We start from the raw sequence: 12,641 nt of genomic DNA, 5'->3' as shown, positions 1-12,641 counted from the left end.
GAGAAGGGCTGCGGGAGCTGATGTCACTATCTCAAGAAGAGAGACTATCTGGTATTAATGCTTTTTGTTGAAGTATATATAGGAAAACCTGAGGGTGTCACCATGTATGCAGCAGACCTCTTGCAAAGATGGTGTCTGAGACCTATTTTGGCTTTGGGTTTGCTGGAGAGGATGTGATGCTTCCACACCAAGTGCTGTCTCAGGAGCTCACAGGCTGCCCTCAGCACACAGGTGTTGCAGCTGTGATCTTCAGTGTTCACATGGAGCTGCAATGTCGGAGTTTAATTTGGCCAAGGCATCCAAAGTGCTTTGGGCCATGTTCAACCCCCTCTGTTAGAGGTTTAATGTGGGCAGAGTTTTTATGTAGACACCAAGATGTCTCTTGGTGGCTTAATATGAGTTCAGGATGAGGGATGGATTCAGAGTTCCCTGATATTCTGCATTAGCACAAGAGCTCAACACATGGGCAACAGAAAAAAATAAACTGGACAGAAGAGTGGGATCCAGCATGTAGCACAGATGGTCCTGCATGTGCCCACTGCAGTCAGTGCAAGTGGAGCTTGGCAAGTCCCAGGAGCGATTCACTTGATTATTTTGATGCTGATCTTGGTCTGCTGCCTGTGAGCAAATCCAGACTGCTGCCTTGCACTATCAACAGTCACTTTTTGACCTTGGAAGGGATGGGATATGATAACCAAGGCTGGGGCAGGAAGTCTTCGAGTGACCATTTGTGGCTACTGGACACCCCTACTCTTTGTAGTCTTGAGACCCTGGAGAGGCGGTCCCTGTAAATAAGAGACCACTTGCACATCTGAAAGCATCGCTAGCACGTGTCTGTCCTACTCAGAGTCGAGTCATCACGGAGCAACCGAGCTCTACTTGCAGTCATTGAGGACCTGAGTTTCAGTGATCTCCTGGATTTGGTCCTGACTCTTAGATTCCTCGTTGATGTTGTGGACCTCTATTCAGTGGTGTCAAAATGCTGCCCAAGAGCAGCGCTTCTCCCAGCCTTGAAAAGCATGAGGTGAGTCTCTACAGACACCCTGAGGAGCAAATCACACAACAGTTAGTAATGTTAATAACTCACTGGTGCAGTTTTCCTTTGGGATGAATTGCTGCAGAAAAACAGCAGCTTGGTGTGGGTGGAGCTTGTCCAATCTACAGCCCTGCAAAAAAATATTTTTCATAAAACAGTGGAAATCACAATCACGGATAAGGCAGAGAAAGCTGCTGTCCTTGTACATATATTGAGCCCCAGCTTGTATGGAGTTATAGCTGCACAAAGAATTCAAAAATAGCACTGAATAACTCAAAAATCAAGAAATACTGGGAATGACTGGTGCAAAGCAAAGTGTCATATTCTCTTTCCCACCATGCATCACATCTCATGAGCTTTCTGCACTAGCAGCAGGTCCTGCCACCACAGACAAACTTTGTTTTAGTGCACAGGCCAAACATTTCAAAGCATTTATTAGTTCTGAGCTTCTCATTCTGTGGTGCTCTGTGGAGAGGACTTAAAAAAATAGTGGGTTTAGCCACTTATGATGAGGACTTTGGAAAATGCAAAAGTTCTTCGTCTCCCTTGCTCATGCTAAGCTGGATTTGTTTCTCACCCAGAATTCAGTGTGGTGTGTTTTCCTGCCCTGTCTTCATTTGGGTTCTGTAGCGGCTGCTCCAGTTGCTACTGAAGTTCAACAACAGCAGTTCTGGATTGGGAACTAAAAAAATCCCAAGATACAAAAGTTTGAGCTGGTTTGCATCCAGTTCAGCTCTGGGCTCCTTGCTGAATTTGTTGATTTAAAGGTATGTTCTATAGACCTGAAATGACTTTCAGACACTGATGGTGTGACTCTGACCTGAGTGCCACCACCACTGGCCTTTCCTCAAGGACCTCTTGTCTAGGCTGCACACTGGGTGGCCTTCACCATCACACCCCAGCTCCCCTAAGACGCTCTTTTTGCTGCCTAGTTTCTCTGTCTGTCCCATCTCCATCCCTCCCAGCTCTCCCCTATCACATCAAAGGCACAAGTGGGAAGCTATGGGAGGCTGTGATGACTTGATACCTTCTGAGACAGCAGAGTGTATGAAGAGGAAGAGGAGGAACTAGAGAGATGAGGTGGCATGTGGGGCTTCCTAGAGCTGATGGTAGTAGTGGGAAGCAGTGTATGCATCCTCCTGCAGGGGATGATGGCTTTTATTTCATGGTGAGGTACATGGTGTTGGAAAGCATGACACAGAAATCCACTGATAAATCCCCAGGCGTTTGTCAGCATTAGTGGACAAGTTTGACCTGTACCTACGCAAGGCCAGCAGCTGCCAGTCCATACCTCTCACCTCTCTCCCTGTGCCCCCTGTGCAATGAGCTTTACCAGAGACAGGCTTGTTTTGGTGTACTTCAGTGGTAAAGGGAGAGAATTTTATCACCCCGGAGATATTTGACAGCTGATGCCTAGAAACGGCAGTGGCAGTGGTGGGAAGAAGAGGATGGTGTGCTCTCTCCAGGGGTAAGAGTTGGAGGGAGAGGTCTCTGGGTGGTGGGCAGGGCTTTGTTTTCTGGATCAAGTTGGCTTCAGGCATTAAAGGCACCATGATGATGCTGGCTAGCTGGCCCAGTGACTCGTGTCCCAAGGGAGGTGGCTGGTGTGTGTGTAGGGGAAGCACAACTCATAACCACTCTCTTCCTTGGTCTCCTGTGTGCCTTATTCTGGGTCCAGCCCTCCCTGCTCCTCCATGGTTCTGCAATTGCTTTGCTGGGCAGAGTTAAGGTGATATTTGCAGGAGGGACCTGGCTCCCTGCTGTATGGAGCTGTGACTGTGGCTACCAGGCCTTGGAGTTGAGCACTGCTGATCTCCTTCCAGCAGTGAATGGTGTGGACCTGCTGGTCCACCCAAGCTGCTTGGCACAAAAAATGAGAGATGAGCAACCTCAGCAGGGAGACATGTGGCTCGTTTTCCACTGCTGTTGGCTTGTTAATTTGCTCAGCAACTTCTGTTAAACGCTGCTTTTCCCAGACCACCCAATTTTTTAACACCTGGCTACCTGCAGACCCTACAGCTTCTCCTCTGATTTAATTCTTTTCAGCTGCTGATGCTGTGGGCTGCTGCACCTCATTCAACCCTGGGTGAGCTAATCATAAAAACCTGGTCCTCAGAGGCTGCCATATGCTGGCTGAAATACTCCCCTCCCATCTTTTGCAGGGCCATTGCCTGAGGTGAAGATGTGCTTTGGGAGTGAGGGGGTTTAGAGTGTATTTTTTGCATATTTTACTGGTTCACCTGGTGACCACCCTTTGTATAAGACCAGGTGTGCTCCAGTGATCTGGTGTGGGAGCTGGTGTGTAAATCAAGAGCAGCAACACCTTGCTGGAGCTTCCTTGGTGTTATGCACTGGGCCAGTCCCTCAAGCTTTATTCTTCGGAGACTGAGCTGGGAGTTGTTCATGAAAGCTGTGAGGTAAGGCAGTTTCCAGAATCCTCCTGGAGAGGAGGAGAAGGGGAAACACCACTGGGTGACAACATCTAGGGGGAATGACTTCCATTCCAGCTGTTCCTGCATCAGACCAAATTGGGTGGGCAATCTGAGCATATAAGCAACGTGGCCTGTCCAGGGACACAGTTTTTGCAGTGCTGAAGGATGGCGTTCTCACCCCACGGAGCTGAACCTGGCTATGTAAGGAAAATCTATCACCCTGCACAGCTCTGCAGATGGGATGGGATAGGACGGCTGTGCTGGTTTGCACAAGGAGGAAGGGCAACATGCAGTGCCTGGAGCCCCTGGTCATGCTCCCATCCTTGCTGGGCTGGTGTCTTGGCAATGTGGCTCTGATAGATCTGTCTGCCCAGAAACTTGTCTGGAGCTGCTCGGAGTCCTTCAGGAGAGACAAAAACAGAGTCATCAGAGCCCTGCGCTCCCCTGCTGCAGCTCAGCCTTCCTGGATGTGAGGGATCAGAACTGTTTCACGCTAAACCAAGGCTTTTGTGCCGGAGCTCCCAGTGTAGTTACGCTGGGATACAGTGGACCCCATTTCCCACTTCCATGTGCTTTTGGCAGGGTGCTGATACACCCGTGCTAACCTGTGGCCTCTGTCCTTCCTACGAGCTTCCCAAAGGGCATGACCTTGGTCCCTGCATCACCCACGTCATCTGTGCGTGGAGAACACTTGGTGACGAGGATGCCCCACGGAGAGGCTGGGAGTGCTCCTGGTGCCAAGGTCACTGGTGAGCACAGGAGGTGAGGCCCCTAAAAACCTTTCATCCTCCAACAGCCTGTAGTGGGTCCCTCGCAGTTCTGCAGCCGTTTCTTCCCACACCAGCCGGAGAGGGGGAATCCAGTTCTCCCCCGTGCCGGGAGAAGCCGGGGCCCTGCTGCCCAGGCTGCTCCCACAGCGGCAGGTACGTGGCCCCGGCCCCGCTGCGGGTGGCTCCGGACCTGCGGGGCCCGTGGAACTCCCCGAAAAATACCGACATCCCCCCACGCCCTCCGGGCAGGAGAGAAGGGGAGAGCCGGGCGGGACGGGAAATCGCCGGGGCTGCGGGAAGGCTCCAAGTTTCAGCTTCCCCAGCCGGGCGGGATCTTTCCTCCGCGGGTTTCCCCTCCCCGAAGCCGATGCGGTTTGGCGGAGCCGAAAGGGCGCTTCCACCGGGGCCGCCTCCCCCTGCGGCTCCGCGGTACCGGCTCCCGTAGCGGACCGGGCCCTGCTCGGCGCCAGCGATCACCGGCGACGAGCCCTCCCGTTTTCGGCTTTTTTTCTTTTTCCCCTTCCTCTCCCAGCACTCATTTTCCTTCAGTACTCCGGAGAGGCAGGAGCCATGGGCCCGGAGCGATGCGCAGCGCGGGGGAGCACATTCCACCCCGGGGACCGGCTTTCCCCAAAACCTCCCGGCCTGGGCTTTCCCTGGAAGGGGGAGCTGATTTCCAGCCGGTTTCGCTACCGGGAGGGCCGCGGTGGCGGGTCACCGCTCTCCACTTCTTTTTTTTTTCCCTCTTCTTTTTGGCTTGTTTTTTAAGAAAAGAAGAAAAAAAGCTCGGGAGCGGAGCTGGGGCTGCCCGGCCGTGCCCCCTGGAGCCGGGCAAGACCGCCAGCCCCTCGAGGCGTGGCGGGGCCGGTGCCTGCAGCCAGGCAGGAGAGCGGGGAGGAAACTTATTTCGAGTGGGGTGGAGAGGGGAGGGCAGGGGGTGGGGGTCGGGCAGGGAGGTATCAGCTCCAGGAAATGTGCCTTGGCAGCAGTCGGACGGGCGCTTCCCCGCAGGTTGGTGCGCTCCGCTTCGGAGCCGTCCAGGGCGCCGCGGCTCGTTCCCCACCCCGGGCAGCTCCGGCGGCGGGGAGGCCGAGGGAGGCCAGCCCAGGGAAGCAGGAGCCGCCGGAGGACCCTCCTGGAGCGGTGGCTGCCGACACCTCTCCCGCCGTTTCCCCGCAGGAAGGTACCGCTGGAGCCGCCCCAGGTAAGCGGCCGATCCCCGCCGACGGCAGCCCCGCATCCTCTCGTCCCGCTGCCCCGGGGGGCCCGGGGACTGGTGGGACGCTGAGAGCCCGCCCGGGGCAGCGGCTGCGAAGCCGGAGTGGAGGGTCCGGGGGTGTTTCACCCGCTCGGCGACAGGGAGGGAGGAGGGGAGCGGGGCGCCCCGGGAGCGGGCGGGCAGCCGGGGCGGGGAAGCCCCGGCCGGGGATGGCGGGGCCGGTGGCCGGGGCTGAGCACGGCGTGTCCGGGCTGTGTTGGCAGGCGGGCGGTGCGGCCCCTGTGTACGGCTGGGCTCCCCACCATGCTGGACGGGCTGAAGATGGAGGAGAGTTTGCAGAGCGCCCTGGACCCTGCGGCTCCTTTCTCCTCCCTGCTGGGTAAGTCGGGGAACAGCGCTTGCCCTCCCGGGGACCCCCTGGGTGGGACACGGCCGGGCGGGCCCCGAGCGATGGGCACAAGGGGGTCCGAGGGGACCCGGGGGCAGCTCTTCCCCCGGCTCGTTCTTGCCTGGGGCTGCGCCGCTCCCTTCGCCCGGGGAGTGCCACCGGCGACCGCCTTCCCGCTCCCGTTTCGTTCCGCTATTGCATTAAATCGTGTGTGCTCCCCCAGTCCGCCAGTGCAACGAGGGCCTTTCCTTCGTATCGAACAATAAATATTTTATTTTGTTTTATTTTTCTTCGTTTTAATCTCCGTTTCATACAATCGCCATTTCTCCAAGCTGCGGCTCTGCTGCTGTCTTTCTAAAAGGAACGAAATTGAGGGCGTTGTTTGCCCCCCGGAGCTCCCCTAAGGCACAGGTCCCCACCGGATCCCGGAGCAGCACCCCGCACACCCCCCGCCCTCCCCCGACCCACCAGCCTGTGTGGGGGAAGCAAAAACTGTGGGATCCTCCATCCATCCTGTGCCCGGTCCGTCTCCCCATCCACCTCTCCCTCACCCACCCCTGCCCTGGGTCATTCCCGCAGGCAGAGCCGCGACCCCGAAGTCGGTGTGTGAAGGGTGCCAGCGAGTCATTTCGGACCGGTTCCTGCTGCGCCTGAACGACAGCCTGTGGCACGAGCAGTGCGTCCAGTGCGCGTCCTGCAAGGAGCCCCTGCAGACCACCTGCTTCTATCGCGACAAGAAGCTCTACTGCAAACTAGACTACGAGAAGTAAGTGTCCCCCTTGCCCCGTTCTGCTCCCACTGCTTACAAAGCCCTGCCAAAAGTGCAAGGGGCTTGGTGTCCCCCGGCAGCTCCCCACTCCCCCTGCCCCGCGTGTCCCAAGAGGTGACAGCCTTACGGTGCTGTGTGGCCAGCTGTGGTTCTCCCCCGCAGCCTCCTTGCACCCCTGGTTCTCACCTTTTTTGAGGTGTTTCGTTGCGCTTGGTTTGTGCCTTGGGAATTTAGGAACCTTTTGTCAGGAGCCTGTGAGACCCCCTCAGTAAGCCTGTGTCTGCAGAGGGACAGTGCAAAGTGTTTTCCTGTCTCTTCTAGCTTTATTTTCCTATGAAGTGTCTGCAGGAGAAATGTTTTTTCCTCCCTGACCCAGTCCTGGATGGGGCTGTTTTCCTAGTATCCCCGCAGGCAGGGAAATGCTGTTGCTCCCCATGGTCAGATGGGGAAACTGAGGCACTCGGCAGGGACCAGGGAAGGCCCCGCTGAATTCGGAGCATTTGCTATGGCACACCGGAGGTTTTGCCTATGTCTGGGGCTGTGATGGAGCAGGAAATTGGATGTAGGTGGTAAAAGCTTCCAGCCCTAATACTTCCCGTTTGGCAGTTGTGGGGCTTATGGGCAAAAGATAATGAGAAAATTATTTTTCTTCTTTTTAGAGAAAAAAATCTTTCCACTGGTGATGGGTAGATTGCTGTTGAGTCTTTCCTGAAGCCGCTTTCATTTTTTCCTGCTCATCCCGCTCTTGCCGTCCTTGCCGGACCCCGAGTCGTTAAATTTGTGTTGTCTCCAGGCTGGGTGTTTATTGCGGAGGGTGTAGATGGAGGGCTGGATCCCTCACTATAGCAATAGCACGTCTGCGGGAGCCCCACGATTTAATTCCCACGTCGCTGTTTTATGAGAAAACAGTCATTGCCGATGGGCTCGTCCCTGGCCTTTGGCGGATCGGCAAGCGTGCCGGGGGCTAGCCCTGCTCCAGGCCTTTTTAAAGTTTTTTCCTTTAAGTCCTGTATTGTGGGTCTGAGTTTAATCACTATGGATACAAGGCAAATTGAAAGCAGAATTTGTGCGCGTGACCTTGTTTTCAAATATTTACGAAAGAGCGGAAGAGTTAGCTGCTGCGAGAGCCGAGAGAACTGTGTTAAGACCTTTTTTGTTTTAGGCAAAAATTTGTTGAGATTGGGTGCGCTGCTTGTTTGCCTGTAGAAATTTGGCTACCGGTTTTCATATTTTTCTGACACAATTTAATTCACACTTTCCACTTTATTGGTGCCTCTGTTTGGAGCATTAAAGGGACATTGGGGTAAATATTACCGCAGAAATGCCTTTCCAGCTTGCAGCGCGCCTGGGTTTTACTCTCTGAATGTTCGACTACAGCTTCTGAGTGCTTGGAGCCGACTCCAACCTGAAACCCTCCTCCTATGTCCCTTGGCCGTGAAAGAAATTGGTGCCGCAGTTGGCTCCTTGCTGTGTGCATCTCACTGTCAGGATGGAAAACGATGATTGCAAAAAAAACCGAAAGTCACAAATATTTCCTGGGATCTGGCGGTGGCACTGTTCATCCCGGTTATTTCTCATCTGCATTTGGGTTGGTAACTTCTGCTTGAACCGGGGGCCAGTGTCCTGTGGCAGGCGCTTTCCCCAAGGTTAGATGGTTTTAACCATGAACTGCTGCCAGCCTCTTCCCCTCCTGCACCCGCCTGCCGCTTCTCGCATGTTTTATTTTATTTTATTTTATTTTATTTTATTTTATTTTATTTTATTTTATTTTATTTTATTTTATTTTATTTTATTTTATTTTATTTTATTTTATTTTATTTTATTTTATTTTATTTTATTTATTTTATTTTATTTTATTTATTATTTTTTGCATGGGTCTGTAGGTCAGTATTCTTGCTCCCTCCATCCCCCCGGTGGGGCTCTCCGCAGTGCCGACACTGCGACTCCTTACCTGTGGACAGCAAGGACACAGAGCAGAGTCCCAAAGAGCTGTTCCCTTTGGTCTCTGCTGACCTTTACATTTGACTCTGCATTTAACAAAAAAATCTCTTTCTTAGCCAAACTGTCCATCTTGTCTTTGGGCTGAGCCGTTTCCCCAGTCCTGGGTGCAGGAGCGTGGTGCCGATGCTCATAACGGGGCTTTCAGTGCAAAACACGCAGGGGAAGAGCTGCTGCTTTTAGACTGAGCTAATTATCTCAAGCCGGGAGCTGGTTAATTATCATGAGTGACTGACACTCCTTGATTTGCAGTGCGATGGCGTGAAGCGACCGATCGTCCCTGCAGCACCGGCGATGGCACCAGCGGAGCCGGGCTCCGGGGTCCTCTCTGCCGACACGGAGCAGCAGCGCTCGCTGTGCTGGGATGTCTGTGTGGGAAATGCTGGTGCTGGGGAAGTGGTCGGGATCCTACCTGACAATGTCATGGTGTGGTGGTTTCTTTGTGTGAGTGTATTTTATTTTTTTTAATCAAAAGAAAGGATTTATTTTCCAGATGGTGACTGTTGGAATGTTTTTCCAGAGATGAGTAGGTGCGGTATTTTCTGACACGTTTCTTCGCTCTCTGTTTGAGCTCCGTTTGTAACGTGGCTGCAGAGGGTTAACGGCAGAGCGTGAGATGGCAGAGTTATGTATGTAGTTATAAATACACCCGTGGAAAGTGTTACGGACAGTTTTAAGTGAACATCTGACTTGTTGGACTCTAGAAATTGAGGAATCATTTATTAAAACAGATGTTTTACATTTATTGGTCTTTCATAAAGAGGAAGACCTGGGGAGAGGACCTGGAGAGGGATGGATTAAAGACCGGGGATGCCAGGCCAGGTCTCGGCATCGCTCTGGGGTGCCCGGTGCCATGGCTCAGGATCTGTGGGCAGTTTGGACCATGATGCTGACTGGGGACTTGGGGTGCTGGGGGTCGCTCTTGAACCAGTTTCCCCAGCATTGGTGGGGAGGGATCCTAGGGAGAGACTGCTCGAGCCTGCGCCCCTGGGACAGCATCTATTTGGGGCAGAGGACGTTCGTTACAGAACATCCTGAATCCCGCGGCAGCCCCCGGCTCTTGTCCAAACCTGATAAGTCTCAACTATGACAAGGTTCAGGCTTCGTCCTGGCCGGCTCCCTGACTGCAGAGCGGCCATGGGGATGTGCCCCGGCTGTGGGGCCCCTGCCTTACTGACCGGGGGAATGGGCTTTCCTGGTGGCAGATTTTGGGGGGCTGCAACGTCAAACCTGACTGTAAATGGAGAAGGTGTTGCAAGTCATGGGAAGAGTGAGGTTGGTGAAAGGAGCTGCCCTGGGGACTCAAAATCCACATGAGGATGGGAACGGCTAAGCCCCACTTGCCCAGAGGTGTTTCATAGTGGGCTTGCATGGGACAAGCAGAACTAGAGCTGTAGGGAGGACCTAGACCTATGGGAACACCTCCATCGCGAATCTCCACTGTGGGCGATGCTGGTGCTGTGCAGAAACCCCACTGGCTGGTTCGGGGGGCCGGGAGCGCTGACAGCGGTGTGGTCGTGACGGGGGGCGCAGCTGGGGAGCGTGGCGACGGCGGGACGGCTTGGCACGTCCCCAGCCTCGGCGCAGAGCCCCGGCCCCAGCCCCGGCTGGCGGGAGCAGATGGCCAGCACATCTCGGAGCAGGGCTGGCATGTGGGCGCCGGCAGCGGAGGGGCGGCCACGGCCCCCGAGCCATTGCCGCCGTGCCGGGCTCCCTGGCCGAGGGAGGCAGTTGTGTGATGCTCGCCCTGTCTTCACACGGCTTGACGGCTCTGTGCTGTTGCCAGCTTCTGCGCTGTCATTGCAAAGCTCCCCCCTGCTTGGCGGGCACTCCAAAATCCCCTGCTCCCGGAGTCATGGGGTTGCGTGGGTGCCTCCACCTCCTCCTCTGTGAATTAAAATGAGGAGGCACATCCAGCAGTGAAGGGGAAAAAAAAAATATCCTCCTAAGCTCTGAATGCGCACGAAAGAAAACATGTATGAAGAAACTCATTGGTGTTGGGTTTTAAAGTTGCACCCAGTTACCTTCATATGGGGGACGAGCCTGGATCCCCAGCAGCGTGGTCCATCAGAGCCTGCTTGGGGCAGCGCAGCCTCCTCTTGCCCGCCAGAGCCTTGTCTGACAGCTGCTGCCGTAGAGGAGGGAAGGGCAGCGGTTTGAAGCATGGTGGTTGTTTATCTTGCTTAATGTGGGTGATGAATGTAATTGCACAATTAGCTGCAAACCGTGGCGCTGCTTGCCCAGCCCGGAAGGGTTGTGAAGGAGGATAATCCCAAACGGATTGAATGAATAAGGTGATGCTGATGCTGAACTCTTTAGGGCAGCCTGGTCCCACAGGCCGGAGACTCCCTGTGGTCTGGGGGGTTGTGCTGGCGATACACAGTCCTTTGCCTTCTCCAGCCTGGACAAATGGGACCTTTTGCTCCTCTTGTGGGTGATGGGAGAGAATGGTCCTTCCAGAGAGCCATGGGTCAGCCCAGCTACAGTGCAACATGTCCTCTAAGGTCCTTTTCCCTTATTGTATGGGATGCTATGGAGAGAATGGTGGTAACATGGGCTTCTTCAGCTGACCAGGGACTGGGGGCAGTCAGGCTGGTTTGTACACAACAGCTCTGTGTCATGATGTCCCTCTTGCCAGTCCTTTCCCATCTACTCTCCCCCATCCCTCAACTTTTTCTTCTAGCGCTTCCCATCCTTCCTACCTGCTCCCCATCCCCACCCAGCACCTTGTCTCCTCTAGCAAACCCCTCTCTGTCTTTGCTGTCTTTTCACGCAACTCCTGGAGGAAGTACGTTGATTCTTTGCAGGCTGGTATGAGTGTGGCTCGGGGGCAGCCAAATCTGGCCTCGTGCCCACCAGGGATGCGGTGGTGGGTACCTCTGGGCTGGAACAAGTCACTGGTCCTTTGTTTTTTGTTAAGTCACCTTGTGCTGGCGGGGGGAGAAAGCGGGGAAGCAGTAGGATGTGGGGATGAGAGGGGCACTACGGAGGTCGTGAATGGGATCCATGCTGGAAACGCCAGGCAAGCAAAATACCTTTTACCCCTGTCTCTGCTACCCCCATCCTCCCACTCGTGGGGTTCCCACTTTCCAAAGGGAGTGGAGAAGACATTTGGCATCTTGCCCCTTCCCTCTGCCCTTAATTAGATTTGTGTCTTACAATTAATGTTTCATTGAAAGGCCTGGAAGGGAGTGACATTTGGCAGCTTGGGGGCAAGGCAGCTGAATATACTTGTCACCTGTCCCTCTGTGGTGGGGACAGGGGTGGCTCTGGGGTCACCTTTTCTCCTGCTCATTGGCGATGGGACTTTGGGGACTGTGGGTTGGCACCGGCAGAACTGGGACCTGAGCATCCTTGGGACCCTCCGTGGTTTCTGCCGTCTCGTTTCAGACCCACAATGTTATTTTTTTTTCCTCCCTATTTTTCTGTATTTCTCCCCCTGTGGCACAGCACCCCAGGCTCAGCCCAAACAGGGTGCTTGGAGATGGGGGAACCACTTTGGTTCTTTGCAATTGTGATGAAGGTGCCGAAAATAAATCGGCTTGGGGAAAGAAAGGGGGGTTTGTTTCAGTTTGATGAGAATTTTGTCTCCACCAGCTGGAGAGACAGCTGGGGTCCCCTCCTGCCCCGGCTCGCCAGCCCTCGCCTCGCCGGTTCTTCACCTGCTCGCAAGCGCAGGGAGGGATTTTCCAAGCCGTGGATTTAAGAGAGCCCACAATTTTCTTTTCTTTTTTTTAACCCTTGGTGCTTCCTTAGGGAGCTTTCTGGCTGAGTCTAAACCACCCCAGAGCACGCTCTGCCTTGTTGGGGGAGAAGTGGCCTTTGGGGGTGAGGGTTGGTCTCCTCTTCTGCTTGCTGGGGTACAAGTCCTGCGTCTGGTTGTAGAGGGGGAAAACCTAATGGTTTGAGTCAGGTTTGAGCCTGGATTCATGGTTCTCCGATTCTGGAGAACCCCGTGGTGTGCAACCAAGGAGCAGTACTCAATACATCCCATATCTCAGACATTTTTCTTCTCTTTGTCCCTTTGTG

The 12,641-nt window shown here is 54.3% G+C and overlaps 1 protein-coding gene across 1 annotated transcript in view; it reads left to right on the top strand.

Moving 5' to 3' along the window:
• Positions 1-5,307: 5,307 nt before the first annotated feature.
• LMX1A (LIM homeobox transcription factor 1 alpha) overlaps positions 5,308-12,641 on the top strand; it is a gene marked incomplete at its 3' end in the record, with an annotated part of 42,032 nt that continues 34,698 nt past the window's right edge. The window contains exons 1-3 of the mRNA XM_082053861.1: positions 5,308-5,442; positions 5,721-5,836; positions 6,425-6,611. Of these exons, the coding sequence (XP_081909987.1) occupies positions 5,761-5,836; positions 6,425-6,611 (263 nt within the window). The 5' untranslated portion in view covers positions 5,308-5,442; positions 5,721-5,760. The remainder of the gene's footprint in view (positions 5,443-5,720; positions 5,837-6,424; positions 6,612-12,641) is intronic.

This window comes from Streptopelia decaocto, assembly GCF_964273445.1.
Source record: "Streptopelia decaocto genome assembly, chromosome: 5".
NCBI classification, from domain to species: domain Eukaryota; kingdom Metazoa; phylum Chordata; class Aves; order Columbiformes; family Columbidae; genus Streptopelia; species Streptopelia decaocto.
This window is presented reverse-complemented; position numbering and strand designations above follow the sequence as displayed.